General features: G+C 43.5%; 1 protein-coding gene across 1 annotated transcript; it reads left to right on the forward strand.

Moving 5' to 3' along the window:
- Nucleotides 1-4,287: 4,287 nt before the first annotated feature.
- sult6b1 (sulfotransferase family, cytosolic, 6b, member 1) lies at nt 4,288-10,895 on the forward strand. Its single transcript, XM_030748620.1, has 7 exons — nt 4,288-4,635; nt 5,802-5,914; nt 7,716-7,805; nt 8,262-8,388; nt 9,369-9,463; nt 9,548-9,707; nt 9,839-10,895. Exons 1-7 carry the CDS (start codon nt 4,440-4,442, stop codon nt 9,964-9,966), a joined length of 909 nt encoding a protein of 302 aa, XP_030604480.1. The 5' UTR covers nt 4,288-4,439; the 3' UTR covers nt 9,967-10,895.
- Nucleotides 10,896-11,752: the final 857 nt, after the last annotated feature.

An 11,752-nucleotide genomic window follows, 5' to 3' on the forward strand; every position in this document is an offset into this window, starting at 1 on the left:
TGGAGAGATACAGGCTCGGCAGAGGAGGCCTGTGTGGTTGACATTTCAGCTTCAGCATAAAGCTGGACTTGCAGCCCCGCTTCTGCTTCCTCTCCCTCCGCCGACGGCGGCGCCTTCCAGACCCGATAACAATCCACGGAGCCCCCGGCGGTCTCGCTATAGCGTCTGGGATGTTATGAGTGTAGTGAAAATCACTCGATACTGATATCTTGTGCCGGTAGCCAATGTCCACAAGATCCTGGCTTGTGTAGCAGTTGTTTGCAGAGACAAATGCACCAAAACTAACAAATATGAAATACAAAAAAGAGCACCGAAAGGAAGAGCCGTGAGCCGCTGCGTCTGTGCGCGCCGCCATCTTGTGTGCCTCCAAAGGAACACCCCCTGTCTGTGACATCATATAGATCCAAGAGTAGAAAAAAACTGTTTGAGTGTTTGCAGTCTGGAGGGATTACTGTACACACACTGACCTCTGGCCATGTTTAATATCCACCAATGGAGGTCTTTAAAATTGTAAAGCAAAGTTGAAGCCAGCGTGGAAGTCCCTTAAACCTGCATTCTTTTTAAAGGCCATCAGGGGGCGATAGCTGTGGCTGCAAAAAGACCTCTATCCTATGGAAATCCACATGACCTCTGCACACAGTTAAACACTGTATATAGGTGCAGTTTTGGCATTAGCAGCAGCTCTTAAGATTTAGGGTCCGCCTACGTATTTGCTGTAGTTGAGGTGGCTCCACCCAGCTGGCCTTTGTCTTCTAATCTGACCTCTGACTACACTAACAGTAACAGTAATGACTGTAAAGCTGCTGGAAGGACAGGTGACTTTTGGCCACACCTGCAATGAAAGTATGAAGAGAGCAAATGGAGGTGAAACAAAGAAAACTGCCCCGTCAGACCTCAGCTGTTCTTTAATATTTGATACACTGACATTAATCATAACTATAAATGAATATCAGCGACGTCATGATCCCTGGGTTCTTAGTTCCTATTATTTTGACTCTTAGGTTTATAGTCTAGTATTTATTAGCTTGCATTTTCTTAAGTTTCATGTAGTTTTCTGTCTCATCTTTATGGATCCATCTTTATTCTGGCACAAAGGTTTTTGTTTTAATCAGAGTTCAGCATCTTTACCTCTGAGATACTGATGTGCTCAGTAAGTATCAGGGGGGTGTTCATCAGTTTCAGCTGCTTTGGTGGTCATGAAGTTACCATCAGGTGCACTAGAGGGGCAACGATGAGACACCCCCCAAACGGGAATGGTTTTACAGGTGGAGGACGCTCACAGTTTCCCCTCCTCATATTTTCTGACTGTTTCTCACTAGTTCTGCATTTGGCTAGGGTCAGAGTCACTCCTGTCACCACCTCCCTCCTCACCTCTTGTGTGTTCCCAGCAGTGAGTGTTCTTGCTGGTTGTTGTGGATTTTGGAATTCCCTGGCCTGTCTTTTTGTGTTTTCTTGGATTTGGACTTATGAGCATTTGTGTTACTTCTGCATCCTGCTCTTAGGCCCCCAAAATAAATCACATCCCACACAGCAAATTATGGTAACTGAACCTGCTCTCATCTGCAGTTCAGTGAGATTTGGTGCCACATGCTACAAAGGTTTCTTTTTTTTTTCCTCATAATTTCAGCCGGATGCCACTTCTCGAAGGTTCCTCGTGTCTTTATTCAGAGACCACTTCAATGACTGTAGCTCTAGAGGAATTCTGGGCCCTCCTCCCTGGGTTTGTACAGGAAGTGTGGTGTAACATGGTGCGTTTGAGGAATGTGACATGTTTTTCTTTTCAGGGAAATGTTTACTTTCAGAGGACTTTTGCACGGCAGCTCGCTGACATGAAGACAGACGAGTTAATCACGTTTGGAGGACTGTTAGATAACGCACAACCTTCCCACATCCTCACGCACAGGGGCCCACATGGACTCTGGCCCAGTCAGGGCGTTTTTTCCTCCAGGGGACTGTGACTGTGCATGCTAAGTGCAGCCAATGAGAGGCCTTCTCTTAAAGGACCGCCACACGTAACAACATCCTGAGGTTTCAGTGAATATATGAAGGAGGATTATCACAGCATTCATAGTGCGCTCTGCTCTTGAAGCCATCTCTTGCAACACTCATTTTCAGTGTCCAGGCATTACCCAGGGGTCATTTCCTGTGAGATTTAACTAGAATACAAAGAAATCTCTTAGCTTTATGTGTATTTTGGTGTCAGTTTATGAAAATAAACATAACTTTATAGTTTTGGTTTTCTTTGCTTAGGTTTTGTACGTCTCTTAAGACAATGACCAGCAATCAGCCGGAGACAAATCGATGAATTCTGTGTTGCAGGGATACAGTCATCGACAAAAGCAAGAAATGAATCCAAAAACCAAATGAATCATATACTTACAAAGGTAATAAAAATGCAAAGACACACCCGGCTGCTTAAACAGCTTCAAATGGATGGACAGATACAAATAAAACGAAGGTGATGGCCGACGTGCATTTCCTCACGTCTGTCACTTTTCCTTCCAGCCCCGAAGATTCAACAAAAGGATTAAAAGTGCTGGAAGCAGTTCGACCTCGCTGGACAGCCACACGTGGAATTTCATGGAATATGATGCATCGCTTAAATAAGTTATTTAAACATCTGCAGCAGTAACAGATGACAGAGTATTTTATAATTCATCAGCCAGAAAGGAGTTCAGGAAGGTGAAGCTGTGTAAGCACGGTGCAGCTGATATATGACTCGTGCACGCGTGTGTGTGTGTGTGTGTGTGTGTGTGTGTGTGTGTGTGTGTGTGTGTGTGTGTGTGTGTGTGTGTGTGTGTGTGTGTGTGTGTGTGTGTGTGTGTGTTTGTCCAAGTATTAAAAACAATCCTTATATTTAAAATTATGTTAGTTTGTCCAGTTATGTTTGAGCCTGAAGCCCTGAACAGTTTATGATTTTTTGTACTTAAACCCTTTAAATTAAAGATGAAAGTCTGCACCTTGGTCACATTTAGTCATATATATATATATATATATATATATATATATATATATATATATATGTATATATTAGGGGTGGGACGCGTTAATTTCGATTAATTAATTATGGGGAAATTAACGCGTTAAAAATTTTAACGCATTTTAATCGCACTTTGCACCGTGGAACGTTTCTCAGTGCACGAGTTCCCGGCATACAGATTATATCGACGCACAATGTCCAAATTAGGGGCCGCATCCTGCGAAGGACCCGGCCCACGTCTTTCGCAGCCCACGAACACCACAAAGGCCGGAAGTGAGCGGCTAGCCTTCATATCAGCTGCCGTCACCTCTGCGTAGCTCATGTCGCCTAGCAACCGTGAGTGTGAAGCACAGCTGTGTAAAAGCAGCTGTTAAACGGAGAACGAACTTTTTCTCCTTTTTGTGGTTTAATTTTAAGTCTTTAATTCAAAATAAGCTGTTAAAACAAGCATAACACATTTCAACATCAAGGAATACAGCTGAGAGAATGATTAATTTCCAACTATAACAAGTGAGACATTAATGTTGAATAAAACTATCCAGTTATGATGCTTAACTTTAATTTCAGGAGTTTGCTTATCACAGGAGCACTTCCACCCTTCATTAGTCTGTGTAGTAGACTGGTGGGAAAATAAACAACATTTAGAAGTTTAAGCTTATGTATATTGATTCATTCATCAACTAAACTTAAATTAATATTTCTCATGTCAAATATTGAAATGCGATTAAAATGCGATTAATTTCGATTAATTAATTACAAAGCTTGTAATTAATTCGATTAATTTTTTTAATCGAGTCCCACCCCTAATATATATATATATATATATATATATATATATATATATATATATATATATATTGAATGATTAAGAGTATATTGATGATTATCAGTCATTAATATAACAGTTACAGTCATAACAATGCAGCCTGATGTCTGTGGGCGTGCTGTACAGGTAGGCTGATGCTGCTCAGGTGAAAGGTTGAGGAGTGCAGATGGATGGGGGGGATAAAATGTGTCTGTGTTAGCGTGACTGTGCAGGTTTCACACACGCAAAGGAGTTCAGGAAGGTGAAGCCGTGTAAGCAGGGTGCAGCTGATAAATGACTCGTGTGTGTGTGTGTGTGTGTGTGTGTGGGGGGGGGGGCATTCAGTCTGTCAGGTTCATCTGGTAAACATTGTTCAGGAAGTTCCATTCAGCCACTCCTCCGTGAATCCACATTTTTCTTTGTGTGTGTGTGTGTGTGTGTGTGTGTGTTTGTGTGTGTGTGTGTGTGTGTGTGTGTGTGTGTGGAGGAGGTGCTTGGTGCCTCGTCCTCCTTTCACTGCTTCCCACGCACCCTTTTTTACTCTCTGTCTCAGCTCAGCTTTCCTCACTCTCAGCCCTGCAGCTTTCCCACTTTGCAGCTTCTCGGGAATTTCTTTTCTTTGAGTTTGGGATCTGTGCAGCTCCATAAATCAGGATGAGCAGCGAGGAACCGCTCGGCAGGCTGCAGGCCAAGGTGGAGCGGGCGAAGGATATGAGTGACGAGGAGAAGCTGTACAGATACAAAGGCGTGCTGTACCCGACCATCATGTGCCCCGAAGACAATTTAAAAGCTGTGGAGAACATGAAGGCCAGAGAGGACGACATCATGGTGGTGGCTTACCCCAAATGTGGTGAGTAATGTGCCGAGCTGAAGTCGAGAACTGCCAGACGGAGGAATGTTTCAGGAAGCTTTTTGTACTTCCACGTTTTTAGTTTTGTTTAAGGGCATCAGATGGTGTGACCTCTGAGCTGTAAGCCCTCCAGGTGCACGCCTCGAACTCTTGATCCACATCTTTAAACATTTAAATCCCATCCAGTATTTGTTTTTAACAGTTTTAACTCACATCAGAGCTGCAAAACCAAAAACAGCCAGACTCACACTTTGAAAGGCAAATTACTACACAGCAGACTGCAATGAATCACGAATGGCAACTTTAAAAGCAGGTTATTAATCAGAGCAGGCAAACAAAGCCGAAAGGGAAAACAGGCAGAGCCGTAAGTATAAAGAACAGAGTGAAAAACAGGAACGACTGAGGCTCAAACGCTCGACACGAGGGGGGGGGGGGGCAAACATTAGGGACAGGATGAAGATCACAGCGGTGGGAAACGTGACAGCAGGAAGTGGTGAGTCTGAAACGAGAGCAGGAGAAACAAACACGACATGAGACGAGGATCAGGACAAAACAGGGAAGTCACAGTAAAAACAGTTCGGGTCAAAGTGGAGCTGCTCTGCTGCTTATTTCTGTTCATAGACTCTTTCAGAGCAGCTTTGCATGATTCACAGTTCAATAATGATCCTGATTCATCTTAAACTGAGTCTTTGTGCAGCCTGAAACAAAACTGTTTTAGAGAGTGCACGGGACCTCTGTGAACACTTTGCAGAGTCTGCAGAGTTTATGGTCTTAGTTGTTCATTTTAGGTCATACTAGATAAAAAGTTAAGTCCATTTAGGAAATTTTGATCATTCAAGTGTCAGAAAAGAGGATTAGCCAATATATGCCCATTGGCTAAAAATTTGTGACCGACAAGTCAATAGCCAATGAACGTGCAGCTTCACCACAGGTCCACACACTGCAAGCTTCCCAGTGAAGTTGAGAAACGAAGGATTAAAAGTATTGGAAGATTGCTCGATCAAAACCAGCGTCCTCCCTTTTCCATTGCTTCAGCTTTCCACCTTCCTGAAATCAGGAATCAGACTTTTTCCTGTCATGCCATAATAATGTGTGTGTGCGCGTGTGTGTGTGTGTGTGTGTGTGTGTGTGTGTGTGTGTGTGTGTGTGTGCATGCACGCGCGCAGGATTTAACTGGATCATGGGAGTGTTGAGGAAGATCACTGAAGAGGCCACAGGGGTGAAGTCAGAAAAGAAATTAGCACCACTGATTGAGTTTCTTGGACCAGAAGGCTTAAAGGTATTCACTCTATGTGTGTGTGTGTGTGTGTGTGTTTCAACCTTACTGTAGCACAATAAAATTAAGTGAATTACTGTCGTTAACAGTACAATTAATGAGCTCAGCATAACTCCCAGAAAACCTTTGTGATTAATGACACCTGTGGCTGCACAGCCATCTTTCTGTTTCATGTGAGCTGCAGCATCAGCCAAACCACAACCTGCACTTTAATGCTGAACTACCACCAAAGGGCCCAATGGCAGGTGCAGGATGTGTGGCTAGGTCACAGCTAGCTACATACAATACTGAAGAGACCCACAAACAGGCCTGGCAGAGCATCTCAGAGGGGGGAACAGGTTCATGGGTTCCAGACTTCAGTCACTGACTGCAAAGGATTTTCATCCAAACATTATTTTAAATGATGTTAGTTTGTGCAGTGATGTTTGAAGTCCTGAACAGTTTATGCATTTCTGTTGTTAAACCCTTTAAATAAAAGCTGTAAGTCTGCACCTCAGTCACATATATAATCTTAATATAACAGTTACAGTCATAAGAAAGCAGCCTGATGTCTGTGGGCGTGCTGCACAGCTAGGCTGATGGTCCTTAGGTGAAAGATTGAGTGGTGCAGATAGACGGGGGGAGATAACATCTGTCTGTGTTAGCGTGGCACGCCGGTTTCTGCGTAGTCACGACCATCAGATACCATCTCATAGATTCAGTGCGGCAACACGTCCACCGGTGAACCACTCATGGGTGGGGCTCCAGTTAGGCTGCCTTTAGCTTCATGGTAAACAGGTATGGTTTCAGAAACTGGAAGTTCCTGCACGCAGACTCAAAGTATGCATCTCATTTTCAGTATGATTTCTGCCTGCTGTCCACAAACCAGAGCAAAAACATTACATCTGCTCTCCATAAGCTGCAGGATCTCTGAACTACTTTTTCAATTCAGGTCAGGTTTGTTGTCTCTGTGTGTGGATCCCAGTGTGCCTTTATATGCAGTAACCCTGGACTGTAACCAAAGCTCAGGCTTTAAATTAAAAGCAGACTGTGGAGAAGATGTTCTTCAGTTTTTTCATTATTAGAAAGAAGACATGTGTTAAAAGTTTGAAACCATTCTTAAAGATTTCCTCCTTCTACTTGTTGAGGTGAACAAACAGGAGTCCAGCATTCGTTCGGTGATTTCTGAGGTTTGTGTCTGAGAAAACCAGCTGACTGCTTCACTGAGGACCAGATGTGTTTCCTCGAAGGTGCATTTTCACTTCCTGTTTGAAAGAAAAGACACATCTGGGACCGCTGCAGCTGTTCAATCAGAAACGTGTGTGTGTGTGTGTGTGTGTGTGTGTGTGTGTGTGTGTGTGATTCATCCTGCAGCATTGAAATCCTGACAGATTCCAGCTCAGGAATCAAAGACCTTAAAGGGAAAGTTTGGAAAGCTGCACATTTGCTGATGACGCTCCCACTCTGCTGATGTGAGAGCCACCTTCCACCGGCAGCTTGTTTTCTTTGTGGTCATTTCCATCACATCCAACTCAAATTTGTACTGCTTGTGGCTTTGAGGTGACTCCAGGTTTTCCCATGGGATAAAGTATTGGCACGAGGAATGCCTTCCCAGTTTTCATCACATCCGTAGGGTAAAAAGCAAACTCCAGGAAACTGCACATCCTGCAGTGGAAGCTTCTGTAAGGGATGAGAGAAGATAAAAAAAAATTCCACTTTTCCTGCAAGAGCAGATGTTCTTACATACATCCGGAGCTAATCTGTAGCTACTGTATGTCCACCCTGCTTCTTTCCTCTTTTTGCTCTAAACTGCTAATCCCCTCAGGAAGTGGATGAGACTCCGTCTCCGAGGCTTATGGGGGCTCACCTTCACCCCGACAACATCCCTGCGTCCTTCTACGAAAAGAAAACTAAGGTGAGTTTCGTGAGCTCTGCAGAAAAGGGTTCTCCTAATCCTTATTTAAGCCGGTGTGCACTGGTGATTTCTCTGTAATGGTTTCTGAGGAAGATCTTAAGTTTTCCACACATCCAGCGTGGAGCTAAGAAAAGCACAAACCAGCTAAAAGTCTCGCGTTATCCTCCTGAATTTGTCTGTTTCGTGGGATATTTAGGAGAGACACTGGATCTCTCAGTGTGGTAGAAAATGAAGGTCTCAGTCCTACAAGGAAGTGCAGCTTTTCCAGGTGTAATCCCTGGATTTAGCTGTTTGATTGATAATGACAATAATTGCTGTAACTTTGAAGTTTTCCTGCAGTGAAAAAAAAAAAACCATCTTTGCTTAAAATTTTCTGTCTTAATTTCCTGAAGTTAGAAGCTTAGAATAAGAGGTTTTTTCTATTAATCAAATGGTATTGTGGGTTTTCTTGCACAGATGCTGGTGGTCTTCAGGAACCCTAAAGACACTCTGGTCTCTTTCTATCATTTCTGCAACAACAACCCAGTCCTCCCAGCTGCACAGTCCTGGGATTCCTTCTTCTCCAGCTTCATGAGCGGCGACGGTGAGCAAACAATCCCAGAGCTGAACACAGTAAACAAACTCTGGTGCTGTGGGGTCGGGTCCAAGCCTGCGGCGACCACAGAAACACCACCTTTGGTTTCACTGTGCACAGTTTAACTTCATAATCCTGAACTTAGCTGCATTTATGAGCTCCTAAACAGCACACGGCGCTGACTCAGCAGGGTCACTGTGGAAATGTCAGACGAATCCAAGTGGGGCAAAAGAGCCGCTGTCGCCCCACCTAGTGAGTTTACTACACCAGCACAGCAGTGTTAAGATGCTTATCAGGCTTTCAGTGAGCACAGAGAGATTTGTGAGAGTACAATAAACACAGACACCATAAAACTACCAGTAACTGAGATTTATAGTGTCTATAAAAAGAAGACTGTGGGCTTCTATGATTCTGACAATGGATTTAAAAAGAGCAAAATGATTTAAAACAAATCATTTCCACTCCAAGGAAAATCATCCACCAGTGGCTCAGAGTTCAAATGACTGCCCAGACTACATCTGGCTCTTTGTTACACTGTTTTCACTCACTGGTTACATTTTCACTCTGCCTGTACGTTGCTTTCTCCCAGTGGTCAGCTTCAGGCACCAAAATGACTCATTTAGCTTTAGTTGCTTAAAACCACTCAGTTAACTTGTAAAGTCTCCTGAAACAGCAAAGAATGGACCAGATTATTGATTGAATATCCTCACAGCATGTTTCTGAGAAGAACAAAAGGACTTCTTTCAGAAAAAAATCAAAATAGTTTTTGATATTTATTCCTTAGAGCATAGACCTGGAAATCACATATTCTGATAAGTTGTTCTGAATAAAATATGTATAAAAAGCCGAGTGTGAAGTTTAGGGCTCATATCACAGAAGCATCCCTAACTAAGCATAAGAAAGAATGGCTTTGACCTTCTGGGGTTTTAAAGTAAAACTTGTCTTCTTCTGATGCTCACTGGGGGATTTCTTTGTCATCGTGTGTGTAGTTGCCTGGGGGTCATACTTTGACCATGCCTTGGCTTGGGAGAAGAGGATGGACGACCCCAATGTCATGGCTGTTATGTATGAAGAGATGAAACAGGTAAAGCTGCTTCTGACACAGACAGTTAGAACCTCAGGGGTCAGTTATTATGTGCTGTGATGTTTCTTCTTCTGTTTCCCAAAGGACCTGCCTGAGAGCATCCGTAAGGTCTCCAGCTTCTTCGGCTTCACCCTGACAGAGGCTCAGGTGCAGCAGATCGCAGATGCAAGCACCTTCAAGGCAATGAAGGAGAACTCCCCCAGCTCCCATGGCCAAAGAATTGGAAATGTCATCTTCAGGAAAGGTGCCCAGAAAGTAGTCAAAGAAAATGTCAAACTTGTAGCACTATGAGACTGTTAGCCATCCTCTAACCAATCAGGTAATGATCAGGTCAAATCCAGATGCAGCTGTTTCATGTTTTTTGTTTCTCCGAAGGTGAGGTTGGAGACTGGAAGAACCATTTCACACCGGAGCAGAGCCGAGAGATGGACGAGGCCTTCAACAAACATCTGGCAGGAACCAAGGTGGGAGCCAAACTCAACTACCAGGTGCACTGCCAGTAGGAGGAGGAAGACAAAGGAAGAGACGGGAGAGTTTCTGGGACTTTTTCCACCCAGGGCTGAGTCAGATAGGAATCTTCATGTGGTTTTACCTTAAACATCTTTGAAGCTAACTTGGTGGAGGAGAGGAGCAGACAAAGAACCTGCCTGCAAGGCTCAGCTCAGGGGCCAAAGTCCCACTGTTCAAGTAAAACAGGAAGGAAAAACAAAGACGGAGGCATAGAAGGAGAGTAAACTGATCTTATGATTCAAGCTTTTTAACTCCAATCTGTGAAACTAGTCCGTTCAATGAAACGCCTCATTTGGTTTCACCTGAAATCTGTTTTATTATTCTCACCCCTTCAGCTCCATGTTTCAATCACTGAACTCTACTGGAGTAGCCTTGGATGATTCGCAGCCCCTCAGTTCATCCTCAAGCCGTTTTAGCCCCTCCCACTTCAAGCTCATTTTGTTCTGATTGGCTGCTGGGTTTGAACATCAGCTGGGTGGCTTCTGTACCTGATGTACCTCTCTCTGTGACATCATACAGATCCAAGAGTAGAAAAAACCTGATAAACTGCACCAAAGCTTTTGAGTAACAGGGATTAACACTGATCTCATTATGTAACATCTATAATTGGAGCAGGAAATGAGGAAAAATATCCTTAAACTAAAACTACTTTTCTGTCCTTTAGAATGGGTAAAGTAGGTGAAGTTTGAGATGTTCGGTGTAGTCTCGGGGGGGTTGAACACACCCAGCAGGTGAAGCCTCGTTCTACCAGCAGCTACCTGAATCCACGTTGGTGCAGTTCAGGAAACGGTCAGCATACCTGATTCTGTGGCAATGAAACAGTACTGTAAAACATTCACTCTCTGAATTACATGTGTATTATTGCATACAGCACTTCATTGGAACACACAATGAATAATAAAGCTCTTTTGTCGAGACTCCATCTTTGTCTCTTTTTGTTTATCATAAAAACCAGTAAAAGTCCAGTTATGAGAGGATATCTGAGTCTTTGAAGAAAAATGTAGGACTTTAATCTTGAAAATCTTGAGTTTCCTCAGAATATCTTTAATATTTCTATTCTTTTTTTTTTTAATCCTACTGCAGATTTTTGGTCACTTTGGTGCTTTTTCTGTCTGATGTATCGATCGACGGTTATAGAAAACTTGCTAATCTAACAGCTCATTGGATCACAAATCTGAATGAAAATTAAATATCTACAAAGGATGCATATGAAACATATTTCATTAAATTATAAACACTATAGGTATTATTTAGAATATAAATAAAATGCAATAGGACTCAAGGATTTTTTATTTTATTATTCAACACGTGAGGTGAAACAAAAGTTTGCACCCAGGTCCTGGTTAGAAGCCAATAAGAATGAGACACAAGAGCGACATTTACAGAAACACGTTTACAGTGTCATTTAGTATAAATAAGAACACTTTCAAGCAGCAGAGGCTGCAGAGCACCACCAGAGCTCAGCAGTCTATCAGCCTCCAGGAAGACGCTGTTCCTCAGTCTGGTGGTTCTGTTCTTGATGCTCTGCAGCCTCCTGTCTGAAGGGAGGGGGACAGCCAGCGTGTGTGCTGGGTGAGTGAGGTGTTTCATAATACAGGAGGTCCTGTTCCTGCACCTGATGGTGTAGATGCCTGCGGTGGTGGGGAGGCTGCTGCATAAAGTCCTGTGCAGCTTTCACCATCCTCAGAGAGCAGCTGCCGTACCACACAGTGATGCAGGAGCACAGGACGCTCTCCGCCATCAGGACTGATCCCAAGTCTGACGAGCCTGGGAAAGTAG

Source organism: Archocentrus centrarchus, chromosome 15 (genome assembly GCF_007364275.1).
Source record: "Archocentrus centrarchus isolate MPI-CPG fArcCen1 chromosome 15, fArcCen1, whole genome shotgun sequence".
In the NCBI taxonomy this organism is placed as follows: Eukaryota; Metazoa; Chordata; class Actinopteri; order Cichliformes; family Cichlidae; genus Archocentrus; species Archocentrus centrarchus.